General features: G+C 36.6%; 1 protein-coding gene across 9 annotated transcripts in view; it reads right to left on the bottom strand.

Annotated features, from left to right (window-relative positions):
* The window catches only part of LOC128985614 (FERM domain-containing protein 8), a 140,494-nt gene that overhangs the window by 82,858 nt on the left and 32,721 nt on the right, over positions 1-24,915 (bottom strand). For all 9 annotated transcript variants that reach the window (XR_008490053.1, XM_054405314.1, XM_054405323.1 and 6 more), the window contains 2 exons: positions 12,446-12,619; positions 6,782-6,947 (listed from right to left, as the gene is read on the bottom strand). Coding sequence is in view for 8 of the 9 variants with exons in the window: in XM_054405314.1 (XP_054261289.1) it covers positions 6,782-6,947; positions 12,446-12,619 (340 nt within the window). In the remaining variant the exon portion in view is untranslated. The remainder of the gene's footprint in view (positions 1-6,781; positions 6,948-12,445; positions 12,620-24,915) is intronic.

Raw genomic sequence — 24,915 nt, 5'->3', positions numbered from 1 at the left:
TTACATTCACCAAAGAAGAAAAATAAATAAATTCATAAATGAACATGGGCTGGAAAACAGTAAACCAGCAAAAACGCCAATGGAAGTTGGATTCATCAACTGAACAGCTATGTTACCAGATCTGCCGGATAACAATATGTACAGGAAGGCAATAGGATCACTTCTTTATCTTGCTGTGACTTCAAGGCCGGATAATTTGTCAGCTGTTGGAATTCTAGCTAGAAGAGTTGAAAACCCCACTCAAAGTGATTGGAATGATGTAAAGCAAATAATAAGATATCTGAAAAGTACCATTGACCAGAAATTAAAATTAGGGGTGGAAAAAGAATATAAATTGTCATGCTATGTAGATGCTGATTGGGGGGGGGGGTGATTTAGCAGACAGAAAATCAATCAGCAGAATAATTTATAAGTTAGGAAACAACACTATAAACTGGATTAGCAAAAAACAGACCAATGTCACTCTTTCTTCAACAGAAGCTGAATTCATGGCCACAAGCATAGCCACTCAAGAAGTAGTATGGTTAAGACTACTAATGAAAGATATGGGCTTCCCCCAAGAAAATCCTACAGTAATATTTGAATACAATCAGAGCTGTATCAAGTTTATTGAAAAAGAGAAGATGAGTGCTAGAACAAAACATTTAGAGATACTCGAAAACATTACGTCCGAGAAATAATAAATAATAAACAAAGCATTTCTGGAATACTGTCAAAGTGAAAGTAATCAAGCGGACCTTTTAACAAAGCCACTTCTAGGGCAAGTGTTTAAAAGATCACTCTTTTACCTGGGACTTTACTAGGCATGATGTTGAGAGGGTGTGTTGGAATGACAACATCATCCAATTTCTTATTACCTGTTTTATAAAGTCATATGTTATATATCTAGTTTTGTTATGATAAAAAAGTAAATAAAAGTTATTATTGTGTGAGTTTAATTAATGAATAGTTGATTCAATTTTAATACATCCAAACTAAAGTTGATTAAGCTTGTTGGATCAAGTTTCTTAACCTTGGATTTATGAAGATTTAGTATTTGGTTAGTTCATACTTTAGGTAGTTTTGCGTTATTCAAACATTTAGTTTCTTTTCTAGTACCTCACCCAGTTTTTGAAATGAGCTTACACAGTTTTTCATTTCGTTCAGTTCTTCCAGCAGACCAGTTTTTGCTTGTGCGATATGGCTCTTCAACTTCACATCACACCCCAGACAAAACTATCTAACTAAGGCTTTTATTTGACTAATATGATGGACGAGTCCCGAAATTTCGGGAATTTTTCGGGAAAAAAATATTCCCGATTATCGGGACAGGATTACATTTGATTTGGGAATTTTTTGGGACGGGATTTGGTCCGATCGTCGGCGATTTTGTTGCCGCTTCGCGAGTGACGATGACGCCGCTATTGTGAGAGATGTTCACGATAGGTCCGCGAACGCAGGAAACGAAGTCATTTCGACGATTGCGCCGTTACCGCGGAGTCATACCGACGATCCCGCCGAGACCGCGAGTCATACCGACGATCGCGCCGTGACCGCGAGTCGTAACGATCGCGCTGTGACCGCGAGTCGTAACGACGATCGCGCCGTGACCGCGGAGTCATACCGACGATCCCGCCGAGACCGCGAGTCATACCGACGATCGCGCCGTGACCGCGAGTCATAACGACGATCGCGCCGTGACCGCGGAGTCATACCGACGATCCCGCCGAGACCGCGAGTCATACCGACGATCGCGCCATGACCGCGAGTCGTAACGATCGCGCTGTGACCGCGAGTCGTAACGATCGCGCTGTGACCGCGAGTCGTAACGACGATCGCGCCGTGACCGTCATACTGACAATCATGCCGTGATCGCGAGTCAGACCGACGATCACCCCGTGACCGCGGAGTCATACCGACGATCGCGCCGTGACCAAGGAAGGCCTTGGACAGGTCCCAGGCCACAGCAGGTGTTTTCTGTGACCTGTCTAAGGCTTTTGATTGTGTGGATCACTCACTCCTGTTGCTAAAACTTATTGATTATGGGATTGGGGGAAGTTGCTTTTCTTTAATACAATCTTACCTTTCTGAAAGAAAACAAAGAACTTTAATTTTAGAAGATAACAACAAACATTATTCACCATGGGAAACGGTAAAAATTGATTTTGTTTGTCTTTTTCGGTAACTGCAATACTCAAGATTTTCTTTTTATGCACAGAAAAAAATCCCGTCCCGTCCCATCCCATCCCAAACTAAAAATTGAATCCCGTCCATCCCTTCTAATATGATTATTCTTTTTAGCATTAATGTTCAGACACTTGGCGTGGTGCCATGAACCACAAACCCGTCACATAATAGACTTTTTCCTTGTCTGTACATAAAAACTTACACACTGGGCACACTAGCACGTCCACTTTATCCGCCATTGCCACTGCCACCCAGGATACATATAAAAAATATAACATAGGATAATATGGGTCAAACATGTGCTTTTAGATCTGGTATGTTGGAGCAGACATTTACTACTATTGAGCAAGGAAGAGCCCGGACAGCGATGGCCACATTAGTCCCTTAGTTGCCATTAGCTGTATGGGCTATTTATTAACAGTCCTGACTAAGGAACATCTCGGCCTTAGTCAGTAACAAGACTACATAGACATAGACATATTTTATTTGCCTATAACATTCTTTACATGTGTTGGTGCATACAGAATAGGTGCATCGTCAGAGATAAATTATCAGAATATAACAAATAAAATATTAATTAAGAAGATATAATGTAAATTAACAAAATTGAATGAAAAACTATTCTTAACTAAAGGGGTATTGTGAAAATCTGCAATTAAATAAAAGGCTCCGTCAATTAAGTGTTCGCCTATTTTATCTTTAAAATTATTTTCACTTATCCATTTATAGTTTGCAGGCAGCACATTGTACAGCCGCAGCCCAGCATATGGCGGCCTTTTTTCATAAAAGGTGTTTTTTTTTTGGTCTTTTTAGGGAGAGGAGGGAAAGAGAGGAGGGCCTGTAGTGTGCGACTCCTGGATCTATCACAGACTACTCACTAAAAAACCCCCCTATACTCTGTTGGACACAGACCTGGAATTGTTTGTCACATTACTTCAAGTCAGGCCAGCATGTGACCTAAGCCCTCAGGGCTCTCACCGTTTTTGGCATTTAGATACTTTTGACCTACACCGCATCCCGGTCAAGGTCAAGCTTCTTGGCGCAGAGAATACCCTGGATATCATGTGACACACAGGTCCAATTGTCCTCACCCTCCGTCATCATCGGTATGACCGTGTCCACTGACAGCAGTCCTACTAACCATTGAGCCTCGAAGAGGGGCCTTTCCCAACGCTGGCAGTGGAAAAATGTATGTTCCACGTCATCGGGAATGCCTGGGCAGTATATGCAATCGGGTGACACGGCTATGCCCATCCTGAACAGGTACGACCGGAAAAAACCGTGACCCGTCAGAAATTGCGTGAGGTGCAAGTCCACCTCTCCGCAACGCCGATTAACCCAAGGTTGGACTTGCTGTATCAGTCGCCTGGTCCAGCGTCCTCGAGTTTCCTGTTCCCAGCTCTCCTGCCACAGCTGGTAGGTGCAGGTGCATTCCTCTGTTTGTGCCTGGTCCTCCACACGGCGCTGGTAAATTGCCTTTCCCTCCCCCGCCAAAAGTTTTACGGGGATGACTCCAGCAACCACCAGCGTTCGGACACTGTTCGGTAGGCGGATGCAACTCTTAGTGCTGCCTGACGCTGCACTCGGGCGAGCCGCATCCTATATACCTCCTTATTGAGAGCGTCTGCCCACACCTCAGCACCGTACAAGAGTACGGACTGGACAGAAGACATTAACAGCCTTCTACAGCTGGACCGGGGCCCTCCGACATTGGCCATTAACCAGCTAAGAGAGGGAACCACCCTGGCGGCCTTGTCCGCTGTACGGAAAATCTGATCCCGCCAGCTAAGCTTGCTGTCCACCATAACCCCAAGGTACTTGGCAGAACGAACAGTCTGGACTTCAACGGCCCCTACCTTCAACAGCACGATGATGTCAAAACAAAAACAAACACGATGATGTGTTTTTTTAATATCACAATCTAAGTTTTGCTTAAAGCAAGTGAGAGACCGTGTTCTGCCATCCATGCGTTTATGGTATGCCTAACTCGGTTCAGCTTTAGCTGAGCCAGATCAACGCTACGTGCAGCTATCAAAACTGCAACGTCGTCTGCGTACCCAACCAAAACCGTTTCCTCAGTCTGTCATATGCGGCATTCTGAAGGTCTGGGCCGAGTATGGAACCTTGGGCAGCACCGGAAGTGACACTCAGGAGGCGGGACCGGAGATAATCCTCTATGATACACCACCTCGCAGAATTAAATGTGTTTCGCACATCGACTGTTACGAGCAGCACAACCCTACGAGAGTAGTGGTTAAAACTCTCAGCTCTCATCACGGCTTGCTTCACCTCCTCAACAGCGTCAACCGTAGATCACCCCATCCTGAATCCATACTGGCGAGGGGGCAGGTCCCCCGCAGCGACCACGGCTGAATTCAGTCAGGAACGGATCAACTTCTCGAGGACTTTGCCAGCCATATCAAACATACACAGAGGTCTGTAAGAGGATGGCAGGTCTGGGTCTTCCTTTTTTCCCAACAAGTACAAGCCAAGCGGTTTTCCAGCACGAGGGAAAAACTCCTTCGACTAGGCAGGCATTGTACATGCGCAAAAGGATCAAGGAGTTATAGTCCTCGCCACCCTAAGTTGAGGAAGCCAAAGGCCGCACGGCGTGTATCTAGTGCGGCCTTGCGCTGCCTCAACTTAGGGTGGCGAGGACTATAGTAGTCAAAACCTTCTTGAGGACATCGCCGGGTACCCCATCGGGTCCAGGTGCCTTATTGTTCTTCAGGGATAGGATGGCCACCTCCATCTTTCCAAGACTGAAAAGTGGTACGTCATCCACCCTTCCGAATCCCACAGTGGGCGCAACGTGTGAGCCGGGAAACGGGACTCGACTATCCTCTCCATAGTGGCTCCCTTAACGACTCCCAGCAACTGCGTTTACTCCGGTTGATGGCTCGACGAAGAGACCTCCTAGCCACTCTGTAAACATCCGACTTATGACGTCTGTCTACAGGTTCTCTGGCCCTGGTAGCAAGTTTTCTGGCTCTCAATGCTTACCGACGCAATTCCGCAATCTCGCCAGTCCACCAGTACACAGGTCGCTAATTGCACCGGGATCTCCGGTGGGGCATAGACTCATCACAAGCCGAGACGATCATAATAAAGGGTTAAACGGTGCCTTGGAAATCTAAAAATGTTTCGAGTATTATATCTATGGTTGATTTGAATTGATTCTTGGAGGTCGTTTTTAGCTGAATGAATGTGGTTTAGTGATTCCAAAAAGTAAAATCCTGTTAGGGTATGGATTTTTAAATTTCGAAAAGGTTTTTGCATGAACTACGTGGATGAGAGTTGGTCATAATACAGATAATGTGTTTTTGTAGCCTGAATGTTGATTTGACTCCAGTAGCCTGATCCTAAAAGATTATACCATATCTCAATACTGATTCTACATAAGCATGATAAATCATTTTGAGAGTTTTGTTAGGAACACAGTCCCTTAAGTGCAGAAATACAATTGACATGGATCTAAGTTTATTTTTTAATTGATTCAGATGTACATTCCATTTAAGTGATTAATCTATGTATGCACCTAGAAATTTATGAGACTTTGCCAATTTAAGGGATTAAATTTTATTACTATTGTTTCTGACAAAAAATTTAATTGTTTGCGTTTTTTCAAGATTGTTCAAGAACCAACCCTCCATGTCATGAACCACATTTTCAAGAGAAGATAGCATTTCAGAAGTACTATTATTTTTTATTAAGGCTGTTGTATCATCTGCAAAATAATTAGTTCCTAGTCAATAGCTTTAGTGAGGTCATTAATGTAAATCAGAAAGAATAGAGGACCTAAGATTGCACCTTGGGGCACACCTGCCGATAGGTTTTCCCATGGTGAATAGTACTTGATCTTATCCAGTGTTCTGTTAGAAAGGTAAGAACACAATAGAGAGTGACAACTTCCTCTAATCCCATAATCACTCAGCTTGATCTGAAGGACTGAGTGATCAACACAGTCAAAAGCCTTGGACAGGTCACAGAAAACACCAGCTGTAGCCTGAGACCTGTCCAAAGCTTGTGTAACCTCATTTATAAAATGTCTGAGTGCAGAATTTTTTTAAATTTTTCCTGAATCCAAATTGTTTGTTATAAAATAGATGATTACTTTCAAAATAACTAACCAATCTTAAATTTATGACTTTCTCAAAAATTTTAGAAAATTTACTCGATACAGAAATTGGACGGTGATTGTTAATATCCGATTTTAGGCCCTTTTTAAATATTGGCGAGATTTGGGAAAGTTTTAGTTTATTCGGAAAAATGCCGAATGCTACAAGATTACTGTTAGACTCATCCTACACTCATCTCCATTCATACTTGGCTTAAAATACCTACCAATTTTATCTCAAGGAAAACAAACGACAAGCAGAAATATACCCCTATAATTTAGGTGAGTCAGTGGTGCTACAGGCTTCGGGCTCAAGGCAACAGGCAACAATGTCGTGGGTTCAAGTCCACCTGCCACTACTACCTTTGCTTTGCTGGATACGTTCCTTGGTTCCTTGCACAGGTTTTTAGCCTTTTAGTACATGCATATGCAAGGTTTGTAAAAGGAGCTGCTAACCTCTTAAAAAAACGAACACAAAAACATTGTTTTTCAACTCACTTGACCCTTTCATCAACAGATCTTGATACAAATACATTGCGTTGAAATGAAAGAACTGGCTCATCCCTCCGTTGGCGAGACTCTGTTGCATGTGCGTACTTGACTAGGAGATCAGGCCACTTAGCTCTAACAGCGAATGGTTGATGATGTGGTTTGAGACGAAGTTCTACAACAAAATAAAATCAATGCTTAGCTCCATTTTAAATAGCTTTAACTAGTTAATTTTTTATATTTACACTACATGGTCATTTAATACTAGTCTAAAAGTCAAAAGACACTTTCCGTAGTTCGTCATAAGTTTACAAGGGTTTATTTATAGAGATATTTTGAAAAAGTAATTAAAAAGTGCCACTATATTTTAAATAGGCCTAACCCAAACAAGACTTATTGTTAGCGAATTTCCCATATAGTGAATAAGCTATTTACCGTAGGACAATCATAGTTAACCTATACCCGAGACCGATTTCCTTTCTCATTTGCATGTCCCCAGAGCCAAAAAAAAACCATTTGTTTGCATTCATATAGGCTACACAGAATTGAGAAAAAGTATGGACACCCCTATTAACTTTTGAAAGGTTTACACCAGGAAAACCTAACCCGGCACAAACTCTTGTAATCAGTGACCTGTCAACTATCTCTCTCTGTCCTGCCTTCCACCACAACATTGGTTTGTTTACATGACTTATCTGTTTGACTTATTTGCTGAGAACTGTGATAGTGAATGCATGGTAAAATGAATAAAATTTTGTATTCATAAGTAAATTAATTATTTATTTATATATTTGTTTCGCAATGGAAAATAAATGTAGACCCAAATATAAAGCAGAAGAACAGATTTTTGCTAAAATCAAAGGCTACCCCTACTGGCCTGCCATTATAGATTCTACTGATACTTCAAGTAAAATAATAAAATATAGTGTCACATTTTTCGGCACTAAACGAAACTGCACTGGTAAAGGAATTAGACATAAGTCCATATCTTGAGAACAAACATAAACATGGCAATCCAAAATCAAAAAATCGTCTCTTACAAATGCTATGAAAGAAATAGAAGAAAGTCTAACTAATAAAAGGAGAAGATTAAAAAATGTTCCTTCTCACCCTAATACTCCAGTAGTGAAAAACAAACCCTCAAAAGGTACTTCCGACTCACCTCGACCTTCAATATTTTTAAATAGTAAAGCAGAATCCCCCAGCCCTTGTCTACCACACCTAACTGAAAATGATAACATGGTTTTAGATGTGAACCTAGTACCACATAGTGTTGTACAGGATAAAGAAGTAAATGCTTGCAGTAGTTTTTATGAAGATCTAAGCCTTAACTCTAGTATAGGTAATAGTCCAGCAACTCAGGTTGGTGATAACCAAACACCTAGTACCTTACAATTAGGATCAAACGACTTTCAGACACAAATAATACTTAAGGAGCTAAATAAATACAAATTAGAGTGTAAAAACCAGCAGTTAGTGATAAAGATGCTACAATCGGATAATGAAAACCTAACCAAGGAGCTAAACGAGTTAAGAAATGGAGTAAACAGTAAACAATGGTTTTAAGTCATTCAGTGGACAAAACAACTCCATCATACAAAATGTAGGGATCACCTGTGAAAACTGTTTTAGCATTCTCCAGTCAATAAATAACGATGAAATCGAGAATATTACTACAGATAGTTCGGAAGATAACGTAATCCTAACAGCACCTAACCACACAAGTCACACTCGTAAACTAATGAGTGATCGTAAACTGAACCCGAATATTGCACAGCCCAAACTAATGATCTTTGCAGATAGCCATGGAAAAAATTTGAGCAACTTGGTACGGGTGAGGTTCATTTGTCCGAGTTTTCAACTATCCGAGTTAGTTAAAAATTACAAAATATTTGAAAAATTAGCTGTCCGAGTTTCATTTGTCCGAGTTTATTAAATTATTTAAAACAATATTGAAATATCAAGTGTCCGTGACCAAATCGATGTGCAGCATTTTGCTCAAAATATTGTGAATTTCCAAAAAAGAACCAATGCAAAAATATGTGTTGTTTCATGCGACCAACCTACAGCACAAAAACCACTTTGGAAGGGTCTTTTACATGATCAGTTTTTGGTGGTTCTTCAGAGTGAAATTTTAGAAGCAATGTCTCAGCTTGAGGAGCTGGCTTTACTACCAAAAGAGCCCATAGAAGATGGTACACACCTACGAGCAGTGGAAAAGCGGAGTACCGGACTAGAAGAGCAGCAACCCACTAGCCTGAGCCAGGTTTTGCAGCCTCTAACAGCCTCTACATGCGTCTCGGACGAAATAATTGTTGGCAGCCCCTACTCAACACCTGAGCCAACCACATCTTCGCTGGCAACAGTGGTAGAGACTACTGCTGTTTCAGTAGCTTCTCAACAACAAAAAAACTCTTTAGCAAGTCTGACATTAATTGTAAAATAGCTGTAAGAAATAATTTGATATGGCCAGATTGTAAACAAAATGAAAATATTCTATGGTTAATGCACTTGAATATTGAAGGTGGTTTTATAAGCAAAAAAAATTATTTGGAAATTATCTTGGAAAATTCAAATATTTCTGTGCTTTGCTTGAATGAACATTGGATTAAAAAGAATAATGTGTTAGTATTAAATAGCATTCCTAACTACAATCTGGCTCATTTTTATTGTAGGGATGCAGGTACTCATGGCGGTTCCTGTATTTTATTAAAACATAATTTAGAATATATTGTAAGAGATGACTTATGTGTCCTAAAAAAAGATTCAGTTTTTGAAGCCTCGTGTATCGAAATTGTAACTCTGGATGTTATCGTAATCTCAATTTATATGAACTCCATTAAAAAAAAAATTCAAATCTTTTTTATATAAGATGGAAAGTTTACTTAAAATGTTATGTAAATCTTCAAAAACAAAAAATATATTTATAGCAGGAGATTTTAATGTAGATGTGTTAGAAGATTGTAGCCTTCCCAAACAAAGGTTAGACTTTATGTCCTTGTTAAAACAATACGGTTTCATACTCAATTTTACTTCTCCCACAAGAATCACCAAATCTACAAAGCCTTGCATTGACAATGTCGTAACACATAAAATGAAGTCTCAAAACTCAGTTTTAACAATGAATATGGAATTAGGACTTTCTGACCATAGGGCAATATTTATAAATATTTTTAGTAATTCTGATAACAAACAAAACAAAAAAGTCAAAAGTAAAAAACGGCTATTCTCCGAGAACAATATTAACAAGATTGTAGGTAGATTGAAAGTTACCACATGGAATGTAAATTCCAAAAACTGCTTTAATGAAAACTGTGTACATTTTTTCCAAAATGTTCAAAACATATTTGAGGAGGCTCTCCCTCTCAAGTTTTACAATAACAACAGCCAATCCAGTGAATACATTAAAATTACTTGGATCATGATAGGTACTCTCGTTTTCCTGGAGAAGATTGCGTAAAATGCCATCTTGAGTGTTACAGAAAGACAGACAGACAGAAATTTAGATGAGACTTGTTTCGGCTTCTTTAATGTATAAAACGTAAAAATAACCTACAAATTTATAATTCTGAGCAATGTACAGACAAAACTCAAATTTTATTTATATAGATAACTGGTGAAATACATCTTAAATTGAAGTAAAAATTCTAAAATAAATTAAATTTATGTTTTTTGGTCGAGTAATAGATAAATATATGCCGATATTTTATGTGAAACTTTGCGTGCATACCTTCAATTTGAGACCTCAATCATGAAAATCGGTCGAGTAGAACAGCCAAACGAACTCGCAAAAGAAAAACCAAATTTAACTCCCATAAGAAATACATGGGGAGCAAATTTGATTTACCTATAAGCCGAGTGTGACTGTAGATAAATATATGCCGATGCTTGATGGCAAATATTTGTGTTCGTACCTTCAATTTGAGACCTCAATCATGAAAATCGGTCAGGTAGAAGAGCCAAACGAACCCGGAAAGAAAAACCAAATTTAACTCCCATAAGAAATATATGGGAAATTTTGAATTTTGTTTAGGAAGTATAAGCCGAGTGGGACTGTAGATGTGCCGATGCTTGATGTGAAATCTGCGCTTGCACACATTCAATTTGAGGCCTCAATCATGAAAATCGGTCGGGTAGAAGAGCCAAACAAACTAGGAAAAGAAAACCCAAATTTTTAAATCATATACTAATTCACAAACCAATTCATTGCTAATATAGGGGTTACTAAAAATATTGCGTAAGTTTTCCCCAAGTAAGCCTAGAACAAGCCTTCAAACTCAACTTCAACTGTTAATTTAGTTGGATGGACTCAAAGCAAACATGTTTGTTTTATTATTCAAACTGGAACTGTTAATAATCGTCCAAACAAGATGTTAAGGCTTTTAGTATACGATTCAGGCTAGTGTCGTCATTTGATTATATTATTAATGATCCATACCGCTTCTGTTTTAATATCCGTGGAATAAAGCTATCAGCTATTTCTTTAAATCTACTTCATTCAAAAGTCACCAGCTGATCTTATGCCTTTGTTTATGTGTCAAATACTGCTTCCATAAGGATTACATTGAAACTTTGAGGGCCCGTGGGGCGGATTCCTAAGAGATTTGTTTGACGTCATATAGATGTTAGCACTCACCGATATGGTCTTTATCACCATGCAAAATTTGAAAACGATTGCTTCAGCCGTCTATGAGGAGTTTGCGTATTACGAAATGCATAAGAGTCGACGTATAAGAGCTTGCTCGCCCCGCTCAATAATTAAAAATTTAAAAATTATTTTATAATTAAAAAGTTAATTTTCTAACTAAAAAATTATAAAATAAATTTAAAGATTTTCTTAAATTGACATGAGGGGCTCTCCCACAATCCCCCACTCCTTCGCAGAAATGGTTCTCACCAGTTTCTGGAAGAAGAAAATGAGAAGCTAGTAAGCTACTGCATTAATAATGATAGCACCGCTGTAAAAGAAACATAGAGGAAAATTATTTAAATGACAGATAATCTCATAACAATATTTAGTATTTTATGTAAGAAAAAGTTGTTAGTATTTTATGTAAGAAAAAGTTGTAGTTTTAAGCCTAGATTTACGGTTTTTCACTCTTAATTGTTCAAACTTTTCCCAGACACCCCCTGTACTCCCCAGACCCCCTGGGAGTGCCCCTCCTAAACCACTCTACTCCACGCCAAAAACAAAGGCCTTAATCCGCCCCTGGATAACAGAATCTTAAGAATACAAGTTATTTATAAAAGGTATCATTTGTTTTAGGATAGATAGCTAAAGCTAACAGATTTTTGTTTTATAAATCTATATATATAATTTATAATACATGGAGCTTACATTCATTACATTTAACATATAATATTAGTAAGATCTACAACTGTATCCAAAATTTATTTCTAAAAATAATCAACATTACATTTGTATTCTGAACTATTTGAGATTTATGTCATCGTCTGCTTCATTAAACCTTTTTTGGCAGAGCCAAGCCAACTTCCCGCACCACGACGGACTATTCCCAATGTTGACCTTATTTTCAAATTGATTTGAATTTATTATTATGGATTCGGTTACCCCAGGTTTCAGTTAATGTGTGATGGATAGTGCGACAATAGTGTGACAAAGCTGAACAAGGTTGAAGTCTTTTTCTTGTTTTGGGTTTTGTTTTTACTTACCCAGCAATCCAGAGCACATCCAGAGAGTAAAGATATTTGCTGCAGAGCGAGGCAAACCAAGCTGTTCCTCAGTGACAATAGCTTGTGTCAACTCCTTTACTGTGGTGTTGACTCCATCCTCCAACTCCATGTGCAATGCCACATCAGACATCAAGTATACACACACTTTCAAAGCTGTAGAGGAAATAAACATTATCATTAGTAATAATATCTATGGTTCATTCCATGTTCAGATTCCATAACCGTTAGGTTGCGAATTCTAATTCTGTGGCTTTCTTAATCCTATAATTAATTTTGTAGTTATTGATAACTTAATTACAGAGTCGTCCTTTGTATGGGGTAACGTACTATATGTGTTTTATGTACAACCATAGATTAAACATACTCCCTTAGTAGATTCTCCGCGGGATAGGGGTCGGTATGTTCGAGCGCTTGTACGGCGAAGTTGCGTGCTGCCCACGTAGTTCAGTACGGTCAGGCTAGGAGCGCTAGAGGTCTCGCCGTACAGCCACACACACAAACACACTCTTACCGCGTTATAGCTCTCGCACACGCGTCCACAAGCCCCGCGTGCCCCGCCACGCGCCAGCACTGAGCACCAGCGAGCAAGGAATACCACCTTGGCACATAGGCCTACACACGACCACGACACTCACACCCAGCTTGATTCCATACAGCGTGATTTGTACGTGCAGAGCCTCGGCTAACTGTATTTCCACCAGCGTTTTATTGCGATTGTTCTGGTTTAGTTAATGTGATGTTGATAATTAAATTAATTGTTCTTTTATTTGAATAGCCATCTATTGTATTTGTTACTTGTGAGTATTTTTAACCGACTTCCCCACTACCAACAAAAGAATGAGGTTCTCAATTCGTTTGTGCCAATGTATTTTTTCTATAGATGTTCATCAATTTCTCTGGGATTTTTATACCGATCAGCGTGGTTCCACTCCCAAAATAACCATGGTTTCCCTTTGGTACCATATATAACATTATGTTTAAGTGTATGTCTAAATATTGGTTCCAGTGAAAAAATGCTGAAAACCTTTATAAAATATTTATTTTGTTAATATTTTTACAGAGAAAGCAATAAATAATAATAATATTCACAACTGTTAGTTAAACCAACGATAAAGGTACAGAGACAGACCTTCATGAAAAAGTTGCTTAATATATTTCATGCCATGGAGCCTAAATAACTGACTTTGAGTTTACTAGGTGTTTTGTTTTGGTTACTATGAAAAAGGTATTTCAACATTTGACCTGCATTTTGTATAACTCCGTTTTGAGTATTGAAATTGTATTCTGTTATCAACACCATAAAATAAACATCATAACAATAAAATTATAGTATATCATTGGTAACATTATTCCAATCGAACAATACACTTATTTCCTATTGATTTTAAGACATAAAACTTTTAGGCTACGTCGGTTTACAAAAAACATGTTTGGCTGCAAAAGATAGGTAATAGGGTATAGTGTGGTAAAAAATAGAGTTCGTACCACGGACCGAAATGGTTGTGCAGCTCTCGATCGATTTAATTTCTGGCAATCCCAATTCATCACCTGGTTTACCAAATTTTTATAACCAGGAATTATGTAACCTGAACAGGTGACTCAAGCAGTTTTAAAATAATAACTGTTCAGTAACTTTCTTGATCGGTCCAAACAATTTTGCTTTTAAAAACCCTTTAAGTAATAAATATGTTACAAATTAGAATTAAGTCACTAATAAGATGAAATAATTTATCTTTGTAAAAAAACAACCGATTTCAAACCCTCTAAAATAATAAAAACAATAAAATCATAACAGGATAGGTAACATAAATATATAATAAACATAAGCACTGTTTTTTATACCAAGGAAGTATTTACTTGTATTTTATATTTACTTCTGAATGAATGCAATATGCAACTATGACACACTAATTGTATATATGAATAAGAAACAAATTATGTTGATATTATGTTAGGGGAAAGAGGCTAGGTCAATATTAAAACGTTACTTATCCAAATTAAAAATATTTAAATGCATTATCATTAAAAGATACTAGTTAATATCACTATAGGATTATAATTTATTATCTTATAAAAAAAAACTTTAAAAAGGTATCTGCCAATGATGGGTTACAATAATAAAATAACTCCAAACGCAAAACTCTGAAAAAACATTAAGATTAACATCATTAGTTATAGATAACCACCTGCAATGTGGACATCCTCTTTAAATTTTCAGTATGTTGTGTCAAACATCATCATAGACTTCAAATACGTGAACTTGAACATTACAAAAGTTTACTTTGAAAGATTTATTTAATTATTTTTAGAGTGTTTAAATTTAAAGTAGGTTGATTTTTTTTACAAAGATACATTTTTAGAAGTTTACAACACTGTTAGTTAAGGAATTTATTATTGTGATATATATAGACCTATACAAAATTCTTAGGTTTTCTCTTCTTAGTTATACGAGTAGGTTCGGCTCTTTTAACAGACAGATTTTCATAATTTTGGTCTAAAATTCAAGGTATACACGCACAGATTTGCCATCAAGCATCGGCATTCGTTTAGCTAGAGTCTAATTCAAGTTATGCACAAACGAAACTTCCTCCATGTACATTTCTTTTAGGAGTTAAATTTGGTATTTCTTTTCCGATTTTCTTCTCCTCCATGCAGGATCTCAAGACAGTCCGGACTCACAGTGGTTAGGAAATAGTGCTCAAAAAGCGATTGTGAACTGTGATGAGTCGTGCACGGAATCAGGGAGGTTAGTTATCCTAGTCTACGCCACAAATAGGTTATACAATAACCATGTAATCAATACCCTGCAGCCCAACATGTTAAAACATTCTTGAAACTATTTCCGAACATATGCGAATTTCCCATATAGGGAATAAGCTATTACCGTAGTACTCATGGTAAAACCTGGACCCGGGGCCGATTTAATTATTTTGCTTTGAGGTCCCTAGAGGCCGTAAAACACCATCCGTTGAAATTCATCGCGCAAATCGCGTATATATATATGTGTGTACGTTAGCGCGATAAATCGAGCAAAAATGGTCCGATTTTTATAAAATTTAGTACAATATTTCTATGTAAAAAACGTTATAAACTAAAGAAAACAGTGAGTGTAAATGCACGTGTTAACAATGGCAGTGTCTGGTGGTAGCTTCCGATGCAACGTCACATGGTGGCGGGGTTGGAAGGGCAGCATCAGGCGGCACGCGTTCACTTCAAAGGACTGGGCTAACCCAAGGTCACACTATAGTGTACGCACCCACAAACCACCGTCACCGCGGACCAGGTGAAGAATACTATTCTTAATTCGATTATTTTTTTTACATTTAGTTTTGCATTGCAGTTGTTTTTTTATTATTTCAATTTAAAAATTGACAAACAACTTATTTTAAACACTCTAAGCATTGCCTTACAATATTATATTACAAAACCGTACACCTACTTTAAACCGAGAAAACTGAGTTCGTGGATAAGCCGCAAAATTGCTGGTAATGGCTAAACAAAGGTCGAAGGCACTAAAAAACAACACACAAGTGCTTTAAATAAGTTCATTATACAATGCACTCTACGAAAACTTAATAAATGTCATCAATGGTATTGACGAAATTTAATGTACGAAAAATTATACTTACATTTTTTAGTTTAATTGTAATGAAAATTGTTTAAATGTAAACAATTCGTTTTTAATTGTTGGTTATGTTATATATGGTTATGTTAGGATGCATGATATAAATATTGCTGTGATTAGGTTGTTTGGGTGTAAGTAGATTAAGTAACCTAAAATGCTGTACGATGATTAATGTTATTAAAACATAGTATTACAATGTTATTGTGTAAACATTAGAGTCAAGTGATTAAATATAAAACGTCAAATTAAATACATTGATGAGTTAAACATTTCATAATTATTTTCTTTGGATCCTTAAATTTAAATTGTTTATAAATACTTACCTAATGTTTCGCAATTACTTTCTAATACAAATAATAATTAATTGTATTTCCAGTTCATAAAGCGTTTCAAAATTAAATTCTCAAATCACATACATTACTTCATTTATTTTAAACAAAACTTTGCGAAGTTTTTTGCCAGTAACAGTCGTACACTACTCTCGAATACGGATTTTTGAGTGTCCATAAGGATTTCATCTCCACCCGACAAAATTTAAAGAAAAACATGTAATTTGGGAAAAGTATGAATTATGTAGGAAATAAGGGTTTATTTTTTATTATTTATTTAAAAATGATTCGTTGGTAATGAATAATGAATGAATGATCGGTTATTTATAGTAGGCCTACACTATACACCTTTTATTCCATGACTATGAGCTTCTTTTGTACTTCGTATAAAATAACAGAAAAACTATATTCGCGTATGATTGTAAAATGTAGCTGTACGGCAACAACGGCGCCGACCGTGTGTTGGGCTCTGGCTTGGGCCATTCTCGCAGACGAATGCTGTCGTTGCGTTTTTCCTCTCATCGCCACGAGGTTGCGCCATTGCACTGATGCCGCCTAGAGCGCTAGTACTAGAAATCCCGGATAGAGCGCACTGAAGTTTGCCCCGTTTTAGCCGTCCTCACCTTATAACATGCCGGCGGGGAATCTACTAAGGGAGTATGTTTAATCTATGGTACAACCCTTCCCCCTGTTGTTGGTTAACATTTATTCCTTAATTTGTAACTAACCAAAAACTCTGTCAAGTTCCCTCTACACACTCGTTCGGCTGGACCTGACCTGCCACCAGGTCTAGCCATGTCGTCCGAAAATGATGTAGAAACCAATCAAATGGACCTAGAAACTGCAAAAGCGGTTGATTCAATAATGGATCACTCCTACTCCACCAACCCAAATATAGAAAATACCCCAACAAAAAGACCCCATGATCAGTTGTCACCAACTGACGAAAATAAGAAACTAAATTACCATAATTCCCCCCACCCAAAAGAAAAACTAATGCTGTTAAGTTTTACTCTTCTGAAAACAAGGGACCTTTTGAAGTTATCGTTCAGGACAAACAAATAAATAAAATAAACCCCTTCTCAGTTGGTAAAATACTTAAACAACATCACAAGGACATAAACTTTATAAATAGGGTTGGTAGAAACCTCTCAGTGGTATGTAAGGACCATGCTGCTAATAGCCTTGTTCTATCCCCCCATTTTCCAGACTTTAATGTTTTTGTTCCGTCAAACAGAGTTCATTCAGTAGGTGTGGTTTACATTGAACCAGATATTAGCGAAAATGAAATTATGGATGATATTGAATCAAGGTACAGCGTCATCGATGTACAAAGAATCAAACTATTTGTGAACAAAGAACTGAAGGATACTCACTTTGTAAAATTAACTTTTGAATCAGACATTCTATCCCATTACGTCTACCTCAACTATGTGAGGATCAAAGTTGAATACTACAGGATTCCTGTAAAACAATGTTTCACCTGTTTTGCCTATGGTCACACAGCTAAGTCCCCTTGCACTAAAACAAAAATCTGTAGGGACTGCAGCGAGCAGTTTCACAGCGGTGATTGTGTCCAACCTCGCAAATGTGTACATTGTTCAGGCCCTCACTCCAGCAACTCCCAAAACTGTCCAGAATATATTAGGCAAAGGAATATCAAAGATCACATGAGCATGAATAGAACAGATTACTTTACCGCAAGCCAGCAAACAATTCCCAATAACGTACAAAAAAGTCCATCAAAGTCTAATAGCTCCCAATCTTATGCACAGGCCACTAAGAGCGATCAGTGTTCTTACCAAAACTCCACTAATTCCTTTCAACTTAATCTACAAAATAGTTTCTCGTCCCTACAAGAGATTGGCGAAACAGAACAATTGACAGAAAACCCTGCATACCCACCGCTCAGTAAACCAAAAAAACCTGGTACTCACCAAAAAACCCAACCCACTTACCAAAGATACAATGGAAAAGCATATAACAGAGTGCAGTCAACCCAAAAAACATTGGGTGTTTATCAAACTGCTAGCTCAAATGCCAGTTTCATTGAAAAGGCAGGCTCATCCAACACTAGCTCAGTACAAAACTATGACAGAGATCAATTAATTAAACAAATATGCATAAGACTTAAGTTCCCTACCATAACAACATTTCAACAAGTTGACAAGATGTTAGTTTCGCTAATGGCCCCACACCGGACCAATAAAACAAAACAATCAGACATTAAATGACACTAAACCTGGTAACAAAATTCAATCAAAGCTTACATCTAAAACTGGACCCACCGACAATAATTACGTCATTCATGGATTAAACAGGCCTGATGGTTATGGAGGAATACCCTTCATAATCCACAAATCTCTGTTAATTAGACCAGTATTAGACATAAACACTGCTGGACTACAATTACAGGTTGTTCAACTATCTAATTTTAAAATACCCATCACTATTTACAACACATATGCCACCAATCAATCTGTAGATCCAGATTTCTGGTATAATAAATTATTTTTTCATGACAATGGATACTCAATAATCTGTGGTGATTTTAACGCCCATCACCCATACTGGAGTGACGGCAAAGCTAATAAAAGAGGATATGATATTTTCAATGAGTATAACAACTCATCTTTCATTTTACTTAACGATAAATCTCCAACAACCACACCAACCATGTTTCAGAGAAATGCCACAGTCGATCTATCATTCTGTACCCCTCCACTGCATGCTCTCCTTCAAAAGTGGGAGGTAACAAGTGATGCTTTAGGCAGCAATCACTTACCTATTATTATGTCTTTTGATATTAGACAGTTATCCAAAAAACCTAGTATGGAATTCACCAAAATGATAAAATGTAAAAGGAACTTTGAACTCGCCAACTGGGAGAAATTCACTAGGATAGTAGACACTGAGCTGATAAAAACAAACGATTACTCGGTGGATCATCTTACCATAGCAATAAATAAAGCTGCCTTGTTCAGTATCCCCACTTGTAAAAACCAAGTGAATTCCGGTAAACCAGCATTCATCCCAAAACCCTGGTGGAACGAAAAATGCTCAAAAGCAGTCGCTCAAAGAAGATTAGCATTCACCACTTTTAAAAGAAATATGACCTGGCTCAACTTTAATGCTTACCAGACAGCCCAATTAAAAGCTAAAGAAGAAATAGAATTAGCAAAGAAATCCAGTTGGAAAAAATTATGCAGCAAAATAAAATGTAAAAAATCCACCACTCACGCATGGAAAATAATAAGAAAACTTAAATACAACAGTTTTAACAAAGGACCAATCACCAACCCCATCCTTACAAACAATGACCTAGCAGAGAAGTTTATGAAACATATTTGTCCTGATTATGTACCTAACCAAGATGAGATTATTCCACCAACATTAAACCACTTTGAAGACCCTCTGCAAAGACAATTCAGCCTTAAAGAGCTACAGGTAGTAAACAAAGTCTAAACAAAAAAACACTGCACCCGGACTAGATGGCATAAGCTACCTTATGATCAAACACCTCCCAAAAAGTGCTTTGGAATGTCTACTTAATATTTACAATAAAATGTACAATGTCAAACTGACCTAAATGTAATTAAAGCGATAGTATGTGGTTGTAAAGGCACTCGCCCAGACTTTGCTCTTGATGTTTACAAAGGACTCATCAGACCTAAACTAGACTATGGCTGCTTTTTATTTGGCTCTGCCTCCAAGTTAATCAATGTATTGGATGTTATACAAAATCAGGCTATAAGAATAGCTATTGGTGCTTTTAAAACCACACCAATAACAGCTTTACTGGCAGAAACAGCTATAAAACTACTTAACATTAGAAGAAAGATTCTTACGGATAGATTGACATACAAGGTTATTAGCTCTAAAAACCATGCAGCCTATCAAGATTTAATGAGACTAAAAATTATAAGTAGAGAAATGCCTTTTTGGCAAAAGAAACCAAAACCTCTATATTTGCAATCATTTGACACTATCTGCAAGGTAAACCCTTCGCTAGAAGAAGCACATAGACACAAAAGCTACTACGAACTAAATGAACCATTTTGTATGCTAGAGACTATAAAATGTATGCCAAACTTAAATGATACCAAAACCAGATTCAACGAATTAGTCTTTAAACAAACATTTCTCTCAAAGGTGGAGGAGTTTTATGAAAGAGGTTAGGTTATGTTTTTGTTTATTGTGATGGCTCCAAAAAGAACAGCGGCACAGGCGCTGCCTTCTGGATTCCTCAGCTCAACATAGCAGAAAGATTCAAACTCTCAACATATATATCAAGCTTTTACGCAGAACTCATAGCCATACTGAAAGCAGTTCAATTTATAAACCATCTCCCTGATAATAATTATGGGTGTGCGGGTCAGACTTTTTTGGTTCGGGTTGGGCCGATAATTTTGGTCCTCGGGTTTCGGGCCAAAATCGGGTCGGGCCAAAAATTATTAATTACCGGATTTTTTTCTTTTAACTCCTATCTGTGTTTATAATATTACTTGAAAATAAAATATGAAAAAAGATTGTATTTATGTATATTATTTCATGTTCATAACTTAGTTACAGCTTAGGAGTTGCCTCAACTGCAAGAAAGAAGAAAATATTTTTTTTTATCAAGCCATTCTTTCCCATCTTCATAACTGTTGAAATATCTAAATAGCTATATTACAACAAGTTTTTAATGGAACTTAATATAAAAGGATCATAAACAAATCAATTTACCTTATCACAAGTTTAGGGCCTGTGGACTGGCTTCAAGATTGCAAGCAAGAAGAAAATAAAAATTCTATGTTTCCACCATGCAATATGAATCATTCATTCCCTGCCTCCTAACCTCCTAAGTATAAAAACCTCACACTTACAATAGCATTATTAGTTACATCATCATAAATAAAGAATTGTCATTAGTAGGCCTACAGCTTTACATAGGAATTATTTTTTATAGGGCCTAAAATAGTAATAGGCTAAGCAACATGACAAGTGGAGAACTCATTGAAGAAAAGATATTGTGTAAACTAATCTATTCTATATATAATTCAGTTTTAAAAATCTTTGTACAACTAAATCTAGACTTCTACTGGACCGATTTTGTTAATTAATGGGTCATTGGAAAGCCCAACTCATATAGATTTGCAAATTATTATGAAAGTGTGATTTTATTAAATCTTTGTGGTAAAAAAGCAAAAATAGCAAAAATACATTAAAAACTGCTTTTTTCAAGTTTCTGTTTTCAAGATTCTATTTGTAGCCAGCTTTTGGCTGCCTTTATTAAGCATTTTCAAGAAATGCATAGTAGTTATTTGTAGGAAATTTTATTCTCTTTCAGAATATCACATCCACTTTGGTCGATTTTCCCTCCATTTAAAAGTTATTGGCAATAAGCTAAGTGATCTCCAAATTTATAGTGGTGAGAAAATACTGAATTAGATATATTTTTGTTAAACTTTGTACAACTAAATCTAGACTTCTACCGGACCGATTTTGTTACTTAATGGGTCGTTGGAAAGCCTAATTTGTGTAGATTTGCAAATAATTATGAAAGTTTGATTTTATTACATATTTGAGGTAAAACAATAAAGATAAACAATAATACATTTTAAACGCCTTTTTTTTCTACTTTATTTTTCCAAGTTTATATTTGTAGCCAACTTTAGGCTGCCTTTATTGAGTATTTTCAAGAAATACATAATAGTAATTTGTAGGAAATTTTATTCTCAATCAGAATATCAGCTTCCACTTTGGTCAATTTCCTCACCATTTCAAAGTTATTTGCAAAAACGTTAAGCAACCACCAAATGTATAATGTGAGAAAATACTGAACTTAAGATTTTGTTGTAACTTTGTACAATTAAATCTACAGTTCTACTAAACCGATTTTATCAATTAATAGGTCATTGGAAAAGCATAATTCGTGTAGATTTGCAAATAATTATGAAAGTTTGATTTTTTAAAGACTTACTAGGTGAAACCCGTCAAAGTCTGACAGTTGCTGTTGGGGTTGCAAGCAAGACCGTTTGATTATAAATCGATGATAAATAACTCCATTTTTTTTTTTTTTATTTGGGTTGTTTGTGATTTAGCAGTGTGCTTTAGGTACGTCCGATCTTAATAATCAATAATTCTAATGGAAGCTGGTATTTCACTGAAGGTTCTTAGGTCAAAACAAATAGGATATTGTAATTAGAATTGAGTAAACATATCTAAAACTAAATTTCATATCCAAGATATAATTAAATTTGTTTTTCTGAATGTTTTCTGATTGATCGATACAGTATATCTTCAACTTAACTAACTATCAATATTTTAAGTGAAAGCCTTTGGGGTATTTTAAGACCAAGACATATAAAATAACTTAAATTTGTTGAGTAATACATTAGATAAATTAACAACGATGCTTGATGACAAATATGTGCTTACATAGCTTTATTTTAAGACCAAAATTATAAAAATTGGGCCAAAGGAACTCGAAAAAACCAAATTTAACTCCCATAAGAAATGTACAGGGACGCATTTTGTGCATAACTCGAAATATACGTCAAAATGAATGCCTATGATTGATGGCAAATCTGTGGTGCGTCCATACCTTTAGTTTAAGGCCAAAATTATGGAAATCGGTCGGGTAGAAGACCTTTCACCCGACTTGGAAAAGAAAAACCAATAATTTTTATAGATGGCAATAATTAATTGGTTTACCAGTATGCATAATCTAAACATACGAAACATGTGTTAATAATTTAACAGCTTATTGTTATATAGATATTTAGTTGATTTGTCTTTGATTAAATGTTGTTGTTAACAATTTGCATTTGTGTTTAAAGTGATTTCCTTATGTAAGTATGCGATTCTAATATTATGTGCCTAATCTGTACCATTAATATTAGTGAGTAAAGTGGTGTATGGATTTCACAACCATTATTTTACTAGAGACCGTTGTATTTAACCACAACGGGCTCTGTCGCTAGTTTACTATAAAACTCTAAAACAGTAAATAACACACATACATTGTTTATGATATAGTTATAGTAAAGACTGTAAAAATTGTATATATCATGTCATACACAGTATTATAGACCTACGGTATTGCAAGAGATTAAAAACCTAAAACAACTGATTTTGATAGCTAATAAATGAAAAAAATTAAAAATCCATAAACTCAAGTCAAACAATATCACAATTAATTAGGTACAGTACTCGAAAAGGAACTCTTAATATATAGAAAATTATAATAAATCAATACAAAAGAAAGTTAAATGCTAATTTGGCAACATAAGCAGACAGCAGAGACATTATAGTGCCCTAATTAGCAACACAACTCAATGTTTTTATACTGTAAGTCAATGTTTTTGAAACTGTAGGGTCTTTTCGGAAGGAAGGGTAGTAGAATGTAAACAAAAAACCATGAATCACTCTCACAGCCAGGTCCGGGGACACTCAAAGATACAGACCCTCCCCCTCACCTCCCCTCTTACACAACCCGGGGGACACTCAAGGTCAAAAACCCTCCCCCTCCCCAACCCCTCTTACACCACCCGGTTCCCGCTTGTTCCAATTGCTGACAAAATGCAAGTAACAAAACAAGGTAATAGAGACAAATTTCTTTATTCAAAAATATAAAACTGTTACAGATAATTTCCAATTAAATTAATTCATGGTAGTTTGTGTCTTGTAAGTATTGTATTGGATCTTAGAAATATCTTAGGTATTTAAAACTCAATCTAACTTAAGAAAAAAATAATTTTACTGATGAAAACTTTCATAAAATTATAAAATATTTAGGTCTAACCTCTTTGTAGACTTGCTGATACTTGATACTTTTTAAAAAACTGAAATGGTGACCATACAATGCTGAACCAGACGTTTAGAAGTGTTGTTTTGTTTTGTTACTGAATGACAAATAGGAAAATAAAAGAACAAGATACAGATCTGTACACTATATCAGATAGCCTATTTCTTTTGTTTATAATTGATTAGTTAAAATACTAAAATATATTTTACCTAACCCGCCATGTTAAACTTCCCTATCCCAAGCGTGATGTATACAACTTCCTTACTTCTCGAGTGATGTAAAGTTGAAAAATCTCACTCGGTGATGTAATGAAACCCATTTAAATAACATTGAGTGGATAACTTAAAAAATATACCTCTATGGAGCCAACGACGTTCAACGCTAGAAATCAGCTGTGTGTTTGAATTTTATTGTTATGCTTTGAAGAATTTTCCTAACCTAGCTTTTGTTTGTAAATGAACGTTACTGTTAGAAGATGAGTGAAATTGATAATGAAGCATATTGCTTGTAACCTCCTGAATATTGTCGGGTCAGGTAAAATCTTGTACGTTACACGTTACGCAAGAGCGTGTTTACATCACTTCGGTGAATTATGCAACTCGCCTTCGCTCGTTGCACAACATTCACCTGCGTGATGTAAAAATGCTCTTACTACACTTGTAATGTAAATAGCTATTAAACTAGGTATGGAATAAACAAGAAA

The sequence above is a fragment of the Macrosteles quadrilineatus genome, unplaced genomic scaffold (genome assembly GCF_028750875.1).
Source record: "Macrosteles quadrilineatus isolate MER2022 unplaced genomic scaffold, UCM_ALF_1.0 Scaffold_1__1_contigs__length_201487025, whole genome shotgun sequence".
NCBI lineage: Eukaryota > Metazoa > Arthropoda > Insecta > Hemiptera > Cicadellidae > Macrosteles > Macrosteles quadrilineatus.
This window is presented reverse-complemented; position numbering and strand designations above follow the sequence as displayed.